Source organism: Branchiostoma floridae, chromosome 9 (assembly GCF_000003815.2).
Source record: "Branchiostoma floridae strain S238N-H82 chromosome 9, Bfl_VNyyK, whole genome shotgun sequence".
Lineage (NCBI taxonomy): Eukaryota > Metazoa > Chordata > Leptocardii > Amphioxiformes > Branchiostomatidae > Branchiostoma > Branchiostoma floridae.
In genome coordinates, this window is record NC_049987.1 from 19,718,319 (window position 1) to 19,741,226 (window position 22,908).

Here is a 22,908-nt window from a genome sequence, read left to right on the forward strand (position 1 = left end):
AAAGTTTTCATTGCCAATAAAGACTATATGCAGCATCATAAGGATTGAATTTGGAAAATAGCCATTCAGAATAATCTTTATAACAATGTTAAAAGTGCAGTTTGGAGACTAGTGTACGATCGTTTTCCATGACTATCGACTCGACTCTAATGAATAATTTATGGCACGATATTCAGCGCCGGGAAGTCATTCTCTCAATCCAAATTCTATCCAAGCCAATGTTGCTTTGGGGGGGGGGGGGGGGGTTCCAGTGAACTTGATGGGCTAGAAGTAGATTACAACCGTGTGCTATGAACGTTTCAAACAGTAGTCTGAGCGGATTTTGGGAGGAGATTTCAAGGCTCACCTAACCCTGCCCCTACCCCTATTACTCTACGCGCGAGTTCTACCAGAAGGATAAAACATCTGGAGGAGCAGAATTTTGTTTCCGCACCGAACAAAGTTTCATTCATCCATGTAATTTCCCAACAACAAATCTTCTTGCTATTAGTCAAAATAATGTGATGCACCAGTTTTTATGTATTATAGATAACCCTATCACATGGAAGTACCAAAATACCTTTTGATTTTGTATCGTTTTTAATTTTGTACTTAATTAGAACGATGTTACAGGTATTGAAGTAGATACCGTTTAAAATGACAAATTTACCATAGAATGGTCCGGAGGAATTCCTTCAAAGATCAACTCCTATTACGATACATGTACTGGAATAATGTGAAGACCCTGGGATATTTTTTCTTGTGAATGTAAGATGAACCATTGAAACACCTGGGTGATGGAGATTTCGAAAGTCTTGTAATTTCTTTTGGTTTTTCCGTTTTCACACATGTGTCGTAGTTGTTTCAAATAGACAGTCGTTTTACACACGACAGTTGGTTTGCAGAAAAAATACTGTACATGTATTTGTTGGTAAGCAACTACGATAGACAAGGTTGCTTAATAGACACCCACCCTCTATACCCTCCGCAATAAATAAGTAGCAGTTCAAAATAATTCTTTTACCCTTTGATGAAAATCTATTAGAGTAATAGATATTAATAATAATAAATCCTTTACAGATATGTTACATCTTGCGCACCACTAATAACGTATAAATTCGGACTGCTAATCTTAACACTGGGAAGAGTGTATAGGTCCGGCTTTTCTGTAGACTTAAGAACGGTAAATGTCTCATCAGAATGAACTTCAGGAACGTTCACGTCTGGAATTTCTACCTGATTCTCCTCGTCGACTTTGCCCTGCCGTCCGGAGAGATTGCAACAACAAGATGCTGTTTTGCATCGTCTACTCTTGAATAGCCTGATTTTCTTCCTTTTGCACCTTATGTGTAGAAAAAACGAACCCCAAATCAGTATACCAAGAACTATGAAACAAACTGTAGCCCCAACAATGTACTCCGTGTTCCTACTAGTTCTCTGTTCGTCTTGGGAAGCGTAGTCAGAGTTCGTCGTTGGTGCGGAGTACGATTTTGTTGTGTCTACGTGGTCGTGTTCAAACACATCGGGCATTGTCTCGTCACCTTGAATGGGAGAACCTTTGGTAGCATCTATGCTAAGGCCGAACATTTTCGCGCACATTTTCACGTCGAAGTCCTCAGGTAAGGTGTCTGTACCCAGCGCTTTCCGTGTAGGTGTCACGGGCAGAATGATGCCGGATATTCTTGTAAATTCTTCCGCCTCTGCGGAGTTTTCCGTCGGGCACCTGTACACGACAGGCACGGAATCAGAACCATTCGGGTCAGATCCCTGCTGACCGTGTCTCGACAGAGCCACGCGAACTCGGAACGAGCCCTTCACCACCGTCGTTCCATTGGCAGAACCCGCATTCGAACTTGGAACGCGTCCTTGAATACACCGCGATTTGTCTTCCGCATCAGAGGTGACATTTGACGAGCCCGACGCACTACCGGTGGGAGTTGCTTCACACGTTAGGTTGCCAAGAGGAACGCTGCAGAGATATTGCCCGCGTAAGGTTTTCGGGTATTTGCACGCTCCGCACACCCTTTGAGACTCATTGTGAATGTGGTCTCTCAGCCATTTGGCTAGCCATGCCAACTTGCACGTGCATTTCCACGGGTTTCTTTTCAGATTGACTTTTGCTAATGAATCCATGCGCTTAAACATACCTCTGTGCAATCCTCGTAAGCTATTGTCCGATAGGTCCAGCTTGTACACGAACTTAAGAGCGTCGAACGCATACTTTTCTATGGCAGAGAGCCCATTGTTTGATAGAAGCAATTTTCTCAATGTGGAAACGCTTTGAAAATCATTCCCGGTAATTGCTTTTATAGCGTTGTGGGAAATGTCCAGCTCTTCCAGGCTGTGCAGATAGCCCAGGAAAGGCACTCCTGTCAGGTTGGATCCACTTATGTTCAAGTAAAGCAATCTGGACAAGCGGCTAAATGCCCCTTTTGAAATGGCATGTAGATGAAACAGCTCTCCGAGATCAAGGGACTCCAGGAGGGGGAGGTACGCAAACGTGTTCGTTCCTAGGCACATGATGGGGTTTCTTCCTAATTGCAGCTCGCGTAAATTGGCCAGACCCGTGAAGGTATTCCACGTGACAAAGACGATTCTATTGCCTCGCAGATTGAGGGTCCTTAGTCCGTTCAGTCCAGAGAATGATCTATCTTGAACACCTTGTATTAAGTTTTCGCTTAAATCCAAGTCTAGCATTGCAGGAAAGTCAAGGAACTGTCCGGGTCCTAAAGTGGAAATGTTATTCCCGTGTATCCGCAGTACTTTGGTGCTGACCGGTATGTCCTCGGGTATTTTCATCAGACCAAGATCGTCGCAAAAGACCCGTTCCGGTGACAGACGGCAAACGCACACGGAGCAAGGGTGAGCCTTCACTCGAACTGTAGTTATCGCAAGCAACACGGTCCACAAGCTTCGGGGGAACCAGGACGTCATTATCGATATCTTTGTCGCTGTTCTTTGTCGAATAATAGACTACCGGCCACGCGGACTAGAGCAAGATTCAATTGCCGTCGACCTTCTTGTCTAAAGTCTTCGTATCCGGAGAGAAACGAAGGTTGGAAGATCGGAAATGAAGTGCGCTGCCGATGTCCCCTCACCAACCGCACCGCCGTCGGGTTCTCCGGCTGTTTGACATTTAAGCGATGTGAGGTTTTCCTGAATCGCATGGCGGTATTGATTTTTTGCTTACGCCCCACGTCATGTGTCCCTGATGGATTTATTATGAAGATCTGTCACGCCTGGACGCTTGATTGTGGAGATAAGGGCTCGCATCACACAGATACAATCAGTGAGCTGTGGGAACCTCCATCAGCTTCGCACCCCAGCGTTCCTGATTGCGCCCTTAGGGACAGCTTTGTGAGGATGTAATGGACCTAAACGTCATCTTTCATGACCAAGGCGTCGAGTATATTTGTCTTGGGGCAGAACTAGTCCAAATCTTCTTGGGTTGTGGAGCGGCACAGACTGGAGACGCCGTGTCTAAATAGTTCTGAAAAGGAAACAGGAATTCAATATTGATAAACAATGAACAACAGGGATTAAGATGGATTATAAATCACGCACTCCCATGCATCTTACTGAAGCACACTTAGTCTACCAATCTAACATTACAAGGCCGTAAGACAAGAATCTGTGGACAATTGCTGCTGTGGACATGTGAACAGCAGGTGCAAGGTGGTTTGTACATGTGATTTGAGTTATTGATTTGGAATCTAAAGGTTGTGAGTTCGAATCCCTAACAGGTCCCAACAATGTGCCCTTGACATACATATGTATCACTTGGCTGAAGTGAAAATGAGTATCTAGCTTCGGTCAAGGACGTTCTCTTGGGTTGGACGTAAGGCCGGAGGTCTCGTGTTGCCGGCCCCCACCCGGTGTGAGTAGATCATCAGTCTAGCCTTACGCCACTTGTATAAATGAATGAATGAATGAATTTATTGCTCAACAATCGTACAGGGCACAATGTATGGCAACCAATAACAACTAATAGCTATACAACAATAGTACTAAGAAGCTACATACAAAACAACAACAAAACATTATCGATAACAGTACAGTTATATATGAGTAATCTGATCTCGCATATACATGTAAATGGATCTGTATTCGCCGTACAAAACAGGTATGTAGTCTACTGGACTGGTTGTGTGGAACAGGCAAACGAACATTAGCAAGTGGAGACACCTTCTACAACAAGTTTTGAAAAAGGAAACAAACAGGAAGGTAGTTTATATAAGCAGAAAGCATCAGGGAATTAGGCTAGGGTTTATCAGAGTATATATCAAGTACGTACATCATATCAAATCACAAGGCTAAATTAAACATTCCAACTGCAGTATACGTTAGTTGAAGTTGATGAATGTGAACTAACTTTGATGCAAAAATGTAATACTCAACAAGATAACTCTAGCCGGTAGTCATAGGCACTGGTAGACAGGAACAGTCTATCATCAGCTTCCAGTGCCATACGAGTCTTTTATCACTTCAGATATTAAAAGAAGATTCATATGCTGATAGTGAAGAAGACTTATTGCAATTGCTGGATGCCTTTAATGTTGCAGATGCAGGACCAACAATATATATTGATACCTAAATACATGTTCATGTAGCTACATAGAGACATAGATGTGGAGATGAGTGTATACGTTTGGAGGTTTTACTGAAAAATGTTATATACCATTGTTAATTTAACCCTATCCAGACTGGGGGGGGGGGGGGGCTAAAAGTGCCCGCGCCAACTTTGACCTCCTATAGCTCCCAAAAGGCTTGTGCTAGAACAAGCAAACTTAGTGAGTTTTCCTAAAATATTGTTGGAAACAATTTACCGAAAAAAATTGGATAAGTTTATGATTTTTCGTGTTGCCATGGCAACTGGTTTCTGAAAGGCAAATTTTACAAAAATCACTAATTTTGGTTTAAACAATGGGATTTTAAGATTTTCTTGATAAACTAAACTTCTTTTCATATATCTTTAATATCTAACACATCTTAGTTGAACATTTATAATTTAAGATTCATAAATGATGCTAATGATGTCAAAATCCAAGATGGCCGACGACATCATGATGAAAAGTATAACAAGCTTATTTTCACTCAGATTTAATCACTAGTTGGTAATTTCTTACAGAAATCCATTTTTATGGGTTTTTAGCGTTATATGTTGAAAAAAATGTATCTTGAAAAATTTATGGTTGATAATTCAAGATGGCGGATAGCTAAACTACAGATGACGTCATTTTGACGTCGTTGCGTCGGCTTTTGACAACAGAAGTCTTATAACACTTAAATATTATTAAGGAACCTTTATTTGTAACTTTTTGAGTGACATATATAGGTATTTTGGGAATTCCCCGTTTTAGCCAAAAATATCAATTAATGACGTCATAATTAGGTCATATTACGTCATAATGATATAAACATTTCAGGAATTATAAAACTTGATGAGCACAACCTCTCCTGCAAATTTGGTGATCGTACAGTATGCCGTTTTGAAAATACGAAGGGGGGGTCGAATGAGCCCCCTCCCCCAGGCCAGGGAAGGCCCCAAAAGCCCAGTCTGGATAGGGTTAATATGCTCAGGAAAGTCAAAGATCCCAACCTTAGCACGTAAACCTTGGTTCGATGGTTGAGTTTGGACAGCATATATTATTGCGTATCATTCTTACAAGAACATCCGTTACTGAACCGAGTCTGACCTGTGCGAACGTGTGAACCGTCTGGGTAAGGTGAGAGAAACCCGCAGACAGTCCGACTGATGGATGTGTGATCAGCCTGCTCACACAGATACCGCATCACTCCGCTTCCGTTTACGCACACACTCACGAAACTCTGTACTTTTCCATTACGCGCGGGTCAGACCTTGTCAGGACAGTCAAACTAACTTATGACAGTAGGAGACAAGCTGCAGCAGTCTATTAGGTTCCCAACATCATGAAAAATGGCCACGGCTTTGTCACCCAGACAACAGGACGCAAGCTGAAGCCACCCTTAATTCTCTGAGAATAGTTAATTATGTCGAATCAGAACCATCTTAATTGAAATAGACGGCATTCCATTCAGGGATTGGCAGTAAGTCAAGCCAGCGCTGGTGCAGAACGAAAACTATTGGTGATGGCGTCAGCCTTCAGGAACTCTCTGGTAAGTGTTCGACAATTGCGAGACGGCAATGGGGTCACATTTGGCAGTATCTGCCAGCTACAATGAGCCGGCAATTCAAGGCTTTTAAGCTGCTTTCACGCGGCAATCAAACCATAAACGAGTTATCAAATTTGACTTCATATCACTCATCGGAGTAAGCACTACTTCTCTGGATCTAGATAGAAAAGTGACTTATCGAGTTTATTAAACGATTTCTGTACATATGATACAGCCGAGTTTTCCCTGGGAGCTAGCATAGCTGGCAAGAGTACGATTTTGTCTGACTAGAATAAAGCAGATGTAACAGTTAGTAACAAAGATGCTATTCAAAACAATGAGGAGAATTATAACGTAGTGCAATACAGCCCATACATCTTAGAAAAGACATTCCATTCTAAGAACTATATGACATCCTACCATAGTGTCAGAGGTGCGCACATTATCAGTCAACAGCCGAAGTACCTTTCAGGGATCCTCAAGCTGGCAGGCCGCAGATATGATTGATTACACAGTCATCACTGTTCGATACAACAGCCAGGTCCGTGTTATTTCCTTAAGTCTTCATTTCTATAAGGATGCTCCCAGGGATGCACCCACTTATCCTGTAAGCCATTTCTAAAGATTCACAGAAACCCTTCTGGTAATGCTACATCGATGAGTTGAAGTTTTGATAATAATATTAGCTCTGTGGGTCCGTAAGTAGGGGACATTCATTATGTTTGATCTCTACATCATCAAGCCAGCCCATGGAAGGCTAAGATGATTATAAATGATTGTTTGCCTTAATCGCATTACGGCGATAAAACATGAGGTAAACCTGAGTAACATCGACTCATGGTACCATTTCACAGTACTGATTATTAAATTTATCACAATAGGAAGTTTGGTCGCAAGTTGGATATTCACTTTGGTACGATTTTAAATGCACTTCAAGTATTCGGTTCGGTTGCTAAGTTTTAGCCAGAGATACCATAATAGATGATATGTAGCTAGAATGATTTTCATTCCCTTAAAAATTGATCGACAAAATTCCCTAACGTTTTAACCAATTTAACACCAGAACTGGTCATATTGATACAGAGTCCTGTTCCGAACGTTGCCATGGTAACGACTTTTCATGAGTGATGACTTTCCCGAGTCGGAATGACGTGGCATGACTGTTTAATACGTGGTAGTGACGCTGTGGACCACATGTTCGGGAGAGATAGGCGTGGGTAGCATTGCTAGTGCAAACTGACTTAAAGTAAAGTTTGAACGCATCTATATCGGAAAGGTTAGCGAGAAATGCACATTTTAATGTCAGGATGAATACAATTGATTAACCGAACGCCTGATACGATAGATATCTGTATTTGTATCTATATAGCCGGTATAGCCGCCGTTCGGCGTAACACACCGGCTTCGCAGGCACGCGGCACGGCAGCAGCTGGTTATATTACACCGGACGACCCGTCACGATAGCCAGTACGATATAGACAATTCCTGATCCGATTGCTTGGTGTGAAAATAAACTAATGCTACATTTCATGATCATTTTGTACATATTCCACACAGACTGACTCATTACTCTTAATGTAATTTCAAAATTGCACTAAAAAAACAGTACGGTGTCTATAAAAAGCATGTAAAAGGAATGTAATATATTTATAATAGATAATAGAATCATCTCTTATGATATTTCATACATTTACTAAGTTACAAAGCGTATCGTAGCCCTAGGAAAATTAATTATCACTTATTCTTGGTACACCATTTAACTAGACATCTCACGCGAAACGTAATTATCCGATAAATTGGTCTCTGATGGCCAGCTTTTATTGGTAATGAATTAAGGGATATTAATTTTTTAACAATTATTCTTGCAAGACGTGATGTGCATAACACGAATTGAATAAAGTAATTGAATGCTATCTAAAACCGAAATGATACACCTTTCTTAATAATAGATCGAAGACGAGGTCAATGAGGCAAACAGACAAAACCTATTTCTAAGATCAGCTCCCATTTAGTTTTCCCCAAACCACACAATTTTTCACAATATAAGATCAAACAATGAATATCATGACTAGTGCTATGCACCGCAAGATGTAGTACCGTACTCTAATCCCATAGTCTCAAGAGATGCAAAATAAAAACATGAAAATATTTGACGGACATGCAGGCATTCTCTTATTGGTCGCTTCGCTAATTAGCAGGCTATCATTGGTTGAACTGCTATTATGATGGACAGTCTTTTGATTACCTCATTGAACTTGTTTAAATCTATCATGGCCGCCGCAAGAGAAGGGTGTATTTATTTATCCAGCTGCTGGATTTATGTGTATTATTTGACGTTTTACCTTATTTGACGTCTAACCTTCACCTACTTGCAAAGTGCATGCCTTGTGGGAGAAGCTATACAGGGAAGCAACATGCGATTGTTTAAGATAGGCAATTTGGAAAAATGTCAGCGTGCCAATTCTCAAATATGATTTTGTATGCTTTGCGCGGCTCAATTGACTCAGTGTTGTCATTTTGTGACTATCTGACAAAACCATATATATTGCGTCACTGTCGTTGCCAACTTCCCCTTTTTTTATATGGGGACGCACTCCAATAGAGTTTTTTTCCAAACTAATAAAAACTGCCTTCCTGACAAATAAATGACTTGCTTCCTGTGCCAGTCATTATGCAAACCTGACGAAAAATCTGCAAAGTAACGAAAAATGTATTTTTAGCAAATAGCTCCCTGTAATCACATGCAAAACCTACAGCACACTAAATCTGTAATCAAACGAAAAAGACGTCGTCTTGGTAAAACGAATGACATGTATTCCTGTGTTGATGTTCCACTATCACATCAACCACCGGAAACTACTCCATAATTCATCAACTGTTCCCTAGATGAGTCCACAGACAATGTTTCTGACAAATTGCTGATAAGAGGCTGCCTACTGCTGAGCACGTGCTGTAAGAGACGGGTTTCCTTATTACAACCGGCACTTCCATGCCTACCCATCACATATTACCTTAATTGTGACTGTGAGTCCATACAAGGCCATCATTTCTCAAGCGCATACCATAGCTCAGCTTCACCGAAAATAGCGTATCTAAAAGCATCAAGTTATGTATGCTATTCAGGCTGGCATGATTGAGTATATGTTTCTGTATATAACTATATGAATTAGCTATGGGCTTATTTCTTACGTTCTGTTGCTTAGTTTTGTCAGCCAATCACGTAACGTTACCAGCTGTTAATTCAATTTTCATGAACGCGCTGTGCCTCAGCAATTACCGTAGCCTTAGGGTAGAAAACTTTGCGTCTCAGAGAAAGAGAAACTCCTCCGCTGGATATTAAGAAAACTGTGGCCATGGGTTCACATGTCATACATATCAGCCGCCAACATGCATCAGGTAGAATATAGTATCATTCGTAACCCAAGGCATTGAGATTCAGAGAGAGAACAACCGGCTTCCCCAAACGTGAGGAAACTTTTGGTCTGCCTGACCTGCTGTTTTAACAGTCGTCAACACGCATTCAGTATAACCGAAAGTTACCCGAGATGACTTAAAGCTCTCGCAATCCATCATGGAGGTGGGAAGTTCGTCCTAGAGACAAGTAATTTAAAGTGGTCTGCCGGCAACTTGACCTGCCATACAGCTATGGGGCCAAGGGCTGTCTAAACGCCGATAAAATCACATTTCCTCTTCCTAGAGAAGCTTCCTACTCTGCAAAGGTTGAATAGCCTTGAGCAAGAATATAAGTTCAAGGCTGCTTCATTTTGAATCAACACAATATCATGAAAGTTGGTTCAAATTTGATTTATCATCCCTGTCTATGCCAAATGCTGGTACAACATCGCCTTTCTTGTAGACGCCATTCACATTTCGTTTGTATTTTACCAACAGCAAGCACATATTGACATAGCAGCTGATCTTAACAAGACTGGAATCGGGGGAAAATTAATTGGTATCGACAAGTGATTAAGGACATGTCATTGTATCCCACTGGAAGTAATGTAATGATGGAATCAGAAAGCCGATCAACCATTAGTGCGCTTTGGTGCAATAAAGACCTAGAGAGGATCAACTTTCTCTCGAAAAGATCTCAATCGGTACGGCCTCAACCAAATAGTTACACTCTAAATGAGTTAAAAAGCAACATAGTTGTCTCAAGGGATTTCAAAAATTACAAGTTGGGAATACTATTTTGCTGATACGAGCTTGTTCCGCAAAAATCTTTGATAGAAATTGGTGGAGTCAATCAATGCGTGGTGAAGTGCTGAAGTATGATCATAAAGATGATCCTTACACTCGATAAAGTTATAAACCTTCAACCGTAAACAAAGGTAACTCATGGAAAATGTTGCGTTTGAAATATAATACCAGAAATAGACATCATAATTAGCAACTGCTGAAATATCGATTCTAGATACTCAGAGTTGGATAATAGCCATTGATACAAGGCATATGTCGAGGAAGGCGCCAAATGCCATTAATTGCAGTGGCTAGACATCAAATTATACAGTCTGTGCTACAATTTCCTTAGCCTGAGGATACCTTTTGCCACTGACGGTTCGCTTTAAGAAGCATGGCGGTACTCGGCGCGAAGAGAATCATCATTAGTGCCGTAGCGCGCACAGATAACATCTTCAGACAAAACGGGAGTGTAGTTCAAAGCGAATTGCTGAAGAAAGAAGAATTAGATATCGTGTAAGTGTACCCTCCGGGCCTATAGCATATCAAGGGCACGTGGCACTTAATCCGAGAACGTCAGAGAATACAAATGGTCCCACTGGTCGATTCTACATGCATAAGTAGCAGGCCGCTGTAATTGCAGCATAGTTTATTGATAGTCGATTAAATCCGAAGAAGTACAAAGAATCAAAGGGGGAAGAGGGGTGACGATTTAACAGCCAACAGTAGAGTCGGTTCTAGATATATTTCCTTAAATGTCGGAAATTTCATCCTGCACTGCATACAGAAAAGAAGTCAAACCCAATACCATCCGTTCTGGATTTTGGACGACTTTCATTTTACTTCATGTTCATTTCAATATTGTATACCATACCGTATCACTGTCATCATTGTATTTCCGGTTGTGCTTACTATCAGCCTTTGGGCATAAATTTGCAATAAAGATATTATGATTTCTATTATTCATGATCCTGCTGTCTTTGCTAACTGTTACTGGATTTTAAACAACTCTTGATTATTTTGAATCTCTTATTTTGTCTGTCTTAATCTGTCTTATCATTGGATGGACTCTTTGCATCCAGGGGCTGCGAGTACTACCTTACAACAGGCCGGGCTAAATCGGAAAGATCTGGAGGGGCTGCCATTCGGTGCGAACTCTGATGACCTCATCAGTTTAATACAACAGTAATTGCCCCAGGTGCGTCCAAACCACTCACACCAGGAAGGACCCTTACTATTTTCAACAATTGTTGTGCGTTCGTTAATGTGCTCCAGGTGTCCTTAAAGATGGGACCTCCATTTTACGTCCTGTTTGAGAGACGTCCCTATCTGGAGCTTGGAATCCATTTCCACCTCGGTGAAGTAAGAGGAAAGTCATGTAGTATCCACTTTCCATGGCAAAACATTGGTGAAAAATCAACCGATTCGAGCCTAGAACCTCTTGGTTCTGGCCTGCCAGATAACCCCACTTTTTTTTGTAGAGTCTATTATCATTTCTACCAAGGTTTACAGCCAATGTGTCTGTGTGGCACAACGGCTAGAGCTTTGGAATCAGAATCAGTAGGTCCTGAGTTCGATACTCGCCATGCCCCTGCCCCCATGACGGTGGAGTGATGCCCACCGATCCTCACGTCTAATCTGTCTAAAGGTGCAAAAAACTTCTAGGGATTTGGTGCTGCAAGTGAGTCAACATCTGCATACTTGCCACTAAGACCCGTGATTTTTTTACAGCCAATCGTAGAGAGGCAGTTAGCCTTGTAGGGTTTAAAACGCCAATGGGAGTCGAATACTCCACAAAACAACTTTCTTTGTAGCGAACTGGACCGTTGTTTTGAGTTTTGTCCATTCACACGTTTCCACATACTGAATCAGGTCCAGGTTCAGGTCCAGACCTGAACCAGATCCTCTTGACCTGAACCGGACCTGAAGTTTCTGTACCGGTACCCACCCCTACCTGCTTCCATATACATATGTTTGCCAACACCCAATGGAAAAAAAATCTACTAAAGTAAAGTATCTTGACTATATTCATAATAATCATGTCTTCACCATCTTACACGCGACATTTCGTCAAAAACACTGCCATCAGACTGGTGGGAATGGAAGCCAAGGATGTTCTCAAAACGCTCGCCGTGGTTTGTTAACAGAAATTACTAAAACCGTCATTCAGGAACACCAAAGTGCCCTTGACACACACAATGACGGGTTATGTATTGTACATGAGCCGTGCATAGCTTAGGGAAGGTGATATTGATTTAAACTTACATCTACAACCCCGACATGCCATCCGTCTGTATTAGATATGGATATAAAATGATGTTTATGTAACAAGTTATTGATTCAGTTGATCCTAGTAATATGTCTTTGACATCGAATCGAATTTGATGTCTGTCAAGACAAATTGCTTCGTCACACAATCTTAAGACAATGATCTTACCAATATGTTACTTGTTTTATGAGAATCAAGCAAAACTTTAATATTGCGTGGCACTATCTTAAGAACCCTGAGTTAAACTTAAGATTATGACAAACATCTAAACTCTGGATCACTTCTATACACTAAGCCATGTATGTATGAGCGCTCACAAGTGAAGTATGTACACGTGTTTGTGCGAGTATGTATGTATGTATGTCTGTGTGCTTGTGTGTGTTTGTGTGTGCGTATGTGCGCGCGCGCTTGTGCCTTTGTGTGTGTGTGCAATACCTGTGTGTGTGTGTATGTGTATATGTGTGTGTATGCGTGTGTATGTATGTGTGTTTGTATGTGTGTTTGTATGTGTGTGTGTGTGTGTGTGTGTGTGTGTGTGTTTGTGTGTGTGTCTGTGTGTGTGTGTGTGTGTGTATGTGTGTGAGTATGTGTATGTGTGTTTGTGTGTGTGTGTGTGTGTGTGTGTGTGTCTCCTTTTTCTGTATAACCACTGCATCGCTGCTCTGGTCGCGGTTTGCAACCACACCACGTCCATGCCCTGACCATGGTGATAATTTCCCAACGTACAATGACGAACCACCCACTTGGCCTTCACTTGGCATTACTTCTATAATGGAGCACTTAGTCTTGGTGTGAACCCTCCAATACGTATGCGCATCTACTCCGGGGGTTTTACACCCCTAAGGCCCCCTTTCCACTAGACGGCGATCGCGCTGCGCTCTCACTGCGACCTAAATAGGATATGTGTACCCTTCGCTTTCACACTGGGTATATCATACAAAACGTACAAGTGTGATTGAGAAGACAACAAAACACACAAAGTGTAAACAAATTCGTTTCTTTTCTATAGAATTCGTTGAGCAATCTGTCAAAAACTAGGTCGCAGAGAGAGCGCGGCGAGAGCGCCGTCCAAGTGGAAAGGGGGTATAAGGAAGATTGAAGGAAGTGAATTGATTTCAGTCCGCGTTTTCTTTCGAGAGAAGCACTTCCTGAAGTTGTGGTAAACAACCCACCTTTGCTAGTCTACCGATATCTGTCGGAGAAAGCCTGATGAATGGCGGAGCACTCCGGGAGACTGTGGCAGCGCGATAAGGTTCACAGAGAGAAGTCTGCTGAACAGATTCTCATCACAGTCAAAACTCGTGAAGATATTTGAATCAAGATAAAAAAGAAGATCCGATTAGGAGCAGCTCTCTCGCAGCTAAAAAGAGTGATTTGTTGTGTTAAACCAAGCTGAACAAACAGGTGGTATCTCACTGCACTTGGGGCGCCGGTGCAGCACTGCGATGTTCGTAGATGATTCAACGAATTTCAGAGATAAAGAATGAATTTTCTTACGTTTTGTGTATTTGGTTGTCTTCTAAGTCATACTTTTACGTATTACGCAATATGAATTATTAAAAAAACGCCGAAAATAACAAAACAGTGCCGCAGTGAATGAACCCCGCAGTGCCGCACCGGTACCCCAAGTGAGGTGAGATACCACCTTAAGGGTGCTGGTGCCGTTACACTCGACAATTCAAAAACCTTGTTTCTGAATGATGATGATATTCTAAAAACGATATATCCTACAACATTTTGCATGTGGCCTGCTTCACCTTTATCATTGTTTTCTTTGTAAGAGAGCTATAATACATATACTTGTTTAAGAACGACTATGAACATTAAATTTGAGAGTAGAGCTTAAGCTTGTTATTTTGACGTTATTTCCTGGAGCGCTAATGCATGGTTGTAATAAGTAATGCAGCCAGCCCACATGCTGCGATTCCCAACAATACACCCTGCATCCTGGTTATTACATCTTCACGCGAAACGTTATAATTACAGCTCTGTATCACAGCACTGTTGAATACCTCATGTTACAAAGGAGACATTTGAAAAACATTACAGACCTGAGTAAAAAACGATGACACACACTAAATTGCTAATATTTGAATGACCATCACTACAAAACCAATCCTAAAATCCCCCTCACGGATATATGAATAAGTGGTTTGCTCTAAGCACTACTATTCCTGGAACCAAACGGCGTCTTCCCTATGTTCGTACAATGCATCAAGATAACACACCACAGGAAATGGACTGATTTCGTGGATCTGATTCTACCATGCTGCATGTAAATCCCGTAGCAGGTTCAACATATAGAACATGTACTTAACTCTAAACCATATACATGCAGTAGACAGGAATTTGATTGTATCAGGGTAAAGAGAAACTCGTTTAAGTAAACCACGCGTCAAACGAAAACAGTTGATAGTACACAATTGTGTGACGTTTTGGACTGACCGCCATAGCACAAAACAGCATTTATCGTGCCCAAGGAAACTCAGTGTTTGTAACTCGCAGTAAAAATGTAGCCAATACAACGAAACATTCAGAAAAGATTTTGACGTAACATATCTTTTTCTTTCTTCAAACATACAAAATATGACACAATTGTGGCACCCAAGTCACAGCTATCCGCTACAATATACAAAATACGCCATAGAACAGCATGTGTAAGGCCTTATAAGCAGAAAACTATACGCAAGCACGAATCGGAATATGACATTTTACAATGACTTTACAATGTTCATATTAGTAGCTTACCTCCTAAACCGTGTTCAGTTGCAAACATGGGGTGACGCTGATAAAGAACAGTTCGCACCGCCGTCGCAGACGAACAGCCGTCCACGGCTTAACTCGCCTGACGTTAAACACCTCTCCCGACGTTACAGAACGCCGCCGTATCCTTACTCAGCTATTAGGCATCAGGCAGCCGCTTCCGCGCACGGCAGGTAACATCCCAGACCCCGGAACAGCTTCGCCGGGCGAGACACTCTAAAATCGCACCGCTCTGGGTGGGCGGGAGATGTGCATTACGCCTAGTCCCGTGTTTGAATATCAAATCTGTCTGAAAAGCTTCGAGTTGAGGGATACCCAGTGCGGATACACAGGGGCTGGTTTTCACGTGTGTATAACATTATCATGACTTGACAAAGCTAACAGATCGATACGCAACCAGGACACACTGTCTAGACCGAACTGGTCAAGGGATGCCTCTCTTTTCATCTTCGTTCCCTTTAGAAGCAGAAACCGCGCTGCGGCCGCTCTGAGACCACTGAGGGATCAAAGATTAATTTCATAGATAAAGGACGAACGTTTTTACGTTTTATGTTTAATTGTTTCTTAAATCACGCGTTTACGCCTTGTATAATCCATACTCAAATTATGATACCAAAAATAACAACAAATCTCATCCGTTCGCTGTGTGGTGTTCAAAGGGGGTCTAAATACTTGATGGGGGTGAAGATTTTATTTGTTCCTAAATTCCCGTGCCAGCCCTAGGTCCTGCCTATCGCCTTGGATGGATTCCAAGCTATTTAAGATGAGGCTTGTTGATATATCTAAAAATCCATATATGTAATTAGAAACGGGTTAGAAGGAAGCAAGGAGGACTGAAAGGGTCAATATTGCTTTTAATTTCTTACTTTTTCATATCAAAATCTATGGTACGAACGATAGCTGCCAGGTTGTCCTTACGAAATGGAAACACACACGCCACCTTGCGAAATGAGAACGAATCGCATCATCAATCAACAGGCATTCATGGTAACATATCGTTCTCTTCAAGCGATACGCAGCTTTTTCATTGACGTCATAGTGATTATAGAATTTGAACCTCACAACAACCATGTTGGCAGATAATTGGCTTATGCAGTAGCATCTTTGTGTGTTTTTACAGACACAAGCAGTATATGTACTACTAATCCAAGATGGCGTAGTTGACGTCAACTGAAAAGCCTGCATACAAGAAAAAAGTCGCATCGCACGTCTGGAAGGCTTCAAGCAAACGGGAAACAAACACCTTAATTTTAACTATATCGAATCAGGGGTCTTCAAAGCTAGTTAAAGGTCCTATGCCTGAGAGAGATGTCTACAGCTGCCATTGAAAACCGCCCTAGTGGCGACATGTTGTCCCTGGATAGATAAATAAAATAAAACAAAATGAAATGAAATCATCATCTGATGACCGCGGACATTTGATTGATTGAACCTTGCAAGTTGTTGATGTTGCGTTTCCCCAATTACTGTAGAAACTAAAACATGAGTTTGATTAACTGGTATCATTGTAGCATTATTGGACTCCACTATTAGTTATTACCTTAATTTCGGAAACATTTAAGAGTATAATATGATTTTTAAGGTCTCTGGTATTATCTAAATATATCTTTTGAGTATCCGTACAGTATTTATGATGGAGCCATCTGTAAAGTTATGTGTTTTGTGTAAATGTTACTGTATTATCATTACCATTTCTGGCGCGTTGCCAGGACTACGTTCACCCTTTAATGTAGACTTTCCAGTCACCTATAGCCCTTTATATATTGTGCATTGTAGGATCAAAGGAGCGTCAGACTATGATTCTAGTAACAAATCTTTTCCTTTACGTCACAAGACAAATCTTTAAACTTAATTTACTTTCAAGTTAAGAAACCCTCTGTCTGCATACAATTATTCCATCTTCAAAAAAAGTAAGTCACAATGTTTTGAAAAATGTAACGAAAACCCATTCGCTGTGTGTACCTTATGAAATACAATGTAAACCATTGTGTTTCCATCATAATGACGTGCTAATCCAGAACTGACCAAGGTTAACAAGTGTAAGTTACACCGACGAACACAGCATCAAAGCAAGGGTCACAGTAATAACCTAATGAGGTCATGAAATAACGAAAAGGTCAAGATTGTCGGTCGTTAAGTGTGTGCGCCGCTAGGTAAAAGAGCTGGGTCAAAAACAGGGTTTGACCCAACTCACCAATTTGTTGTAAATCTGTCCCAGCACTACTCCTTATGGACTCAATTGTAGCCAAAGTTCATTGTAGCGGAGACTATGATGTGACTACAGCAAAGATGCAGACTGTCCGTGGCAACTGTTGGTCTATATCGTAGGATATTAGACGCCACAAACGAGGAGCTACCTGATTAAAAGGCATTCTATACAATCGATACTTTCTCCATGAACATTGAACTAAAAGGATCACCAATCATTTAAGGATGTAAAATTTACGTTTCAGTACGGCTGTATATGAAAAAGTCTTCGCCATGTTTCAAGGTACTCCACGGCATCTGATGGCTGTTTCGTAGCTTGTGAAGATTGTTACTGGGGGTCCGTACTCCTTTGCAGACTCTCATGTGTCTCTGTAGCCCAAGTTTCGATCTGTAGGTCCTGCTGTAGGGTAGGCATATGAATTCCTGTGTGGGTGGTGACTGGGCAGCTACAGCCCCACAACATCTAACATGTACCCTTCTCTCTCTGCTGTCAGACCCCTTGTAACTAAAAGAACTCTGATGTCTAGAGCCTATACATCACCAGGGAGAAGGGATAACTCGCTACGTGATTCTATCAGTTGCCGCCATTTCGAGTTTCGTTTGGTTTCCTGTACTTGTCCATCCTGGCAACTCTTCGTATCCATATCCATATCGGCAACTAGGGGGCAATGAACCTGGCCCTATGACTGACCACCGCCAGGATTAATGCCATTTGACCTTGATTTAGGTCACCTTTCGCTACGGGCAGCAGCTGTGTTGGTCCCTGAAAGACTATTTATTCATAACACAATGTCTGAGGGATAACTGACCGTAGCTATGTAACCACCTGCGTCCTCGTAAACTACCAAAACATTTACTGACTTCCGACAAATGGTCATCCGTCTCCATGGTTCATGTCCAATTTAGTGAAAAGTAGTCCTCAGAAATATCAAAAAGAGGAAGTTATTACATGCCACAGAGAAATTGCATGTGAGGAAGGTTGATATACATGTTGTTCATATATAGTATTTAAGAAAGATTTTGGCTTCTCAAGAGTTGTTATTTTGAGTCACACCTATCTGAAGTTTACCCTAGGGTCCGTGAACTTTATAATTCAACATGTTTGGAGATTATGGCTATGGTTCAATGGTTTGTTTCAGAATTTGGGCTCAGGGGCTATGAGACGTACCAGGGTAAGATTTTGCTCATGAACTTTCTAATTTCCGTTTGAATTACTTCCTGCTGTCTTTGACCCCAGCAGTGCCCTCCGATAAGATATTGTAGCATAGTCAAAGTGAACCTAACATGGGAAGCAGTACACAGCGCCTAATTTTTCTTCTTATATAGCTGGATTGATTTGCTGGCGAGCACGAAGTTGTACATGACTTTCAATCAATTCTGCTGGTGCGTAGAAGAGTTTACTTTGGGGAACAAATCTTCATTCTGTATCTGTTTCTGTATCTGTATAGCCGGTATAACCACCCTTTGGCGTAACACACCAGCTTCGAAGACACTTGGCGCCGCAGCAGCTGGTTATATTACACTGAACGACCCGTCACACCTAGCTTTTGCACATCTATCTGCAAGAGCTCTTTAAAACTATCAAGAGAATATGTCTCTTCTGTGCTTGGTGATAACAAATTCGAAGGTCTTGGCATGTTGTATGTAAACCATTGGGACAAGAATGTATGGTACCTCACCCGCCTACTTATCTATTCATTTAGGCTGACGAATGCCACACTTAACAGCCACACAACTTTTTCAACACCAAGCCTGAAAGTGAAATGGCCACATAAATTCTGACTGATTCCGGTGATTACAGCTAAGCGTTTAGAGTCATGGCGGGGTGCTGAGGATAGCCGGTATGTACAAGACCATGGACCTACAGATTCGTCATGTATGCAGCTTACAGATGAGGTCGACAAGCCGTGGTGAACTTGAAATACCCCACATAAATCATTGTAAAGGTATCGAGCCTGGTGACCAAGACTGAATACGTAACTATGTTTCTGCAGTATCGGACACCATCAAGGAATTCGAAATTTTATCTTGATCCCAAGACGTTTGCCAAAAAAATCAAATTAATCATCAAAGCAGTGATCAATCACTTTAAAAACTCATTATTCCCAAAACGTCTCCTTTGCTAGGTTATCTCCTACATACAGATTACAACACGTTTACATTGAGATAATACATACAGATTACAACACGTTTACATTGAGATAATACCTATAAGTTTTGGTGTCCAATGACTTATACTCGATTTCCCCTGAGGCGGCGCAATTCTGTACTCTTAACCGCCTATGTATAGCTATTTCCAGCGAAAGAGGGGTTGGCAAGAACACACCACAGTATGTTTGACTTTGGTTTTTCAAGGAAGATGGGGATAATTGAATTAATTGGCAGTATATTTTCTCCTTCAATCGAACTCAATGGGTAATTCTTAAAACGGAGCATAGATGAGTTTTCGGTAAAGCGATGCGGCTTTAATAGGGCTCATTTTTTTTAGCCAAGCTCATCGTGTAACCTCTCGGTAAAGTTAAGCATTGTACTACGATTAATACCAACATGGTATGATCTTCCATGGCAATTTAATACATGTGGCCAAGCGATGAGATCGTCTTGTCGCTTGCGCCCCTGCAAAGCTTGTGACTAACGGGGGAGAGAAGCGGTGATAGTATGCATGATAGATGCTCTCTTGTTGCTCCCGTAATAAGTGGTAAAATGCTGCAAATATACACAATCTTTAGTGACAACGACAAAAGTACAGCGACTTTCGTAAGGTCTACATGAATAACAACTACTTACAGTACAACTAAACACATATATATGGATATCTAATCTATAGGTATGGATACATCAACATAAAGGGTCTAGCATGTCATTTACACTATTGGTTCTACGGTATAAACAATCGTGAATATATTTGCCTACTTGTACACAATGCGGATTTTCGCCTCCCAGAATGTACTTGAATTTATCTATCGAACAGAGAGTAGCAAAGTCTTTAGAGCGAGCGGAAAGTAATGTGAACAGCTCTGTGCGTTTGTCATCATATTGAGAACAATCCATAACAAAGTGACGTTCGTCTTCGATCTCATTTGGGCAGAATGGACAAAACCTCTGGTCACGGGGAATTTTAGAATATCTTCCGGCTTCTCTATTTAGTTTGTGACTACAGATTCTTATCTTTGTAATTGCTCTACGAAGTTCGAAATTGTGTACATTCGAAAGATCATACTTCTTTTGTCCGTATCTTTCCATTACATGTACAATGCATGGGGGTTTTAACTCTAATTGTGGATACGCGGGCATCAGCATGGCTCCTCACTTTCTACGTGTACCTAGTTTACTTTACATTATACCTATCAATGGATACATCACTGACTCCATCTCGACCACCATTGTTAATGAACAAAAGCTCACTCCACTCTATTGATAAATGTTTTCTAAAATGATTGATGTTCCTGTTAAGGTGGCTCGTTCTTTGAGTAAGAGACCTTTACTTTCAAATTCATGTCCTTGCGGCTGACATTCTGTCACAAGAGCGGTTCCTGTTGACATGAAAATTGCCCGGAGCAGTCGCAGAGCTGACACTTCAATGGGATGGACGCAGCGGTTCGGCCATTTCAGACCCTCTTTTAACCTCAGAACCTCTGTCATGTGTTCACCTTTCTCAACCTCCACTCATCATGTGTGTGTCACCGATCAATCTTGTTTCTGAAGGTGTCTGAAGCAACACCAAATCATGTATACTTCTTTATGACTAAACCTTGAATTTTTTGACACGCAGCCTAAAGGAGACATTTTATCAACTGTTGTAATACTCAATAATGTGTTGTAGTCCCTACTACACATTTGGATTGGTCCATATATATAGTTGACGACTGGTAAAGTGGCCTGGTGTGATTGCTAAAGCGCTCTATTATTGTTCCAAAGTCGAATGAAAGAAAAGCAATTATCATAAAAAGAAATCCCGATTACCTAAGATCCGTTACTTTGGCGGTAACGCGACATGTAATTGCGGTAAATGTCCGTCGAACGCTTAACCGGGGCGCAGATAATGCCTTGAGGACGTGCTGTAAATTGTGAATAAGCTGATATAGCGGATGATGCACACAAAAGAACTTGTCGAACGTATCATGAATATTTGGGCGGTGGAATTCGTAGATGTGCTAGCTTTGCTCAATATCAGTACGATAATCGATGACTTTTGAGTTATTCTATCGCATCAAAAACAAATCATAAAACGCAAACACAATAAGGAGAAGTTTGATCTTCACTTGTTGGCTACTATAAGACGATAAACGATAACTTTTGAGTTATTCTATCAAATCAAAAACAAATCATAAAACGCAAACACAATAAGGAGAAGTTTCATCTTTACTTGTTGGCTACTATAAGATAGTATACTAAATTCTACAGCAAGCCAGAACTCCGAAGGCCACATGTAACTGAATTGACACACAGGGGATAAAGAATGCCAATAACCAAATAGCCCTGTGAAACCTATATAGAATACTCTCCAAAGGGATGTGTTGACCTATCCGTAGGTCACACGGAAGGCTGAAGACAATTGATTCGTACCGCCAAACCTGTCTACTCTGAATCAGCAGCGGGCCTGCCCTTCAGATGTGTGCACTAAACCCCACGAGCACGTAGCTAGTTATCACTTCAAGCATGTCTGTGGGCTCTTCTGATCTTAGATTCTCAACAACACAAAGCTCTTAGATAAATGGCTTGCAGCCTGTCAAATGTTCGCAGCTTGTGAAGTCGTGTGTGGCTTTTATGTCTAGTGCTTTTGGATATTACATACAAGATCAAAAACACCATAGAAGTGGTAGGGATTTGAAAGAAATTACAAACTATTGATTATGACAGGAAATTATGGAAGCCACAAAGTTGTTATCTATATTCCTGTTACGCGTTTGAGTAGACATTTATAGAAGCAAAGCATCGATAAGGTTATTACTAGGTGTAACCCTTACTCCGATACTTCACGTAAATCTTCCATTTTATTGTTGGTATATTTCGATAACTGTAAATCATCAGTATTATTTTCATTGATTGTGTGCAGAGTCAATAAGAGAGGCATACATGCATCCTCATTACCACGATGCGGATGCCGAAATAATAGTCAAATATCTTGGATAGAAATCCAGTCAGTGATCCGTCTAAATACTGTTGTCAAAGGTAGCCTCCATAGCAGGCTCTCTATGGCCTTTTTAGCACTTTTGCTGGCCATTTCTTTTTGTCTGGGTCGCTGACTGCTGGCCTCTCTGATAGCCGGCTATCAGAGAGGCAAGCAATCAGCGACCCAGTACAAAAGCAAAAGTGCCAAAAAAGGCCATAGAGAGACTGCTATGGAGGCTATGTCAAAGGAAGGGACAGTCATT

General features: G+C 41.3%; 1 protein-coding gene across 1 annotated transcript; it reads right to left on the bottom strand.

Moving 5' to 3' along the window:
* Window positions 1-540: 540 nt before the first annotated feature.
* LOC118423453 (leucine-rich repeat-containing protein 4B-like) lies at window positions 541-15,545 on the bottom strand. The gene is made up of 2 exons (XM_035831617.1): window positions 15,311-15,545; window positions 541-3,469 (listed from the first exon to the last, which is right to left on the bottom strand). The coding sequence occupies exon 2, from the start codon at window positions 2,911-2,913 to the stop codon at window positions 1,054-1,056; it is 1,860 nt and encodes a 619-aa protein (XP_035687510.1). The 5' UTR covers window positions 2,914-3,469; window positions 15,311-15,545; the 3' UTR covers window positions 541-1,053.
* Window positions 15,546-22,908: the final 7,363 nt, after the last annotated feature.

Coding starts and splice junctions, on each gene's coding strand:
- LOC118423453 (XM_035831617.1), bottom strand. CDS start 2,913: ATGACGTCCTGGTTCCCCCGAAGCTTGTGGACCGTGTTGCTTGCGATA.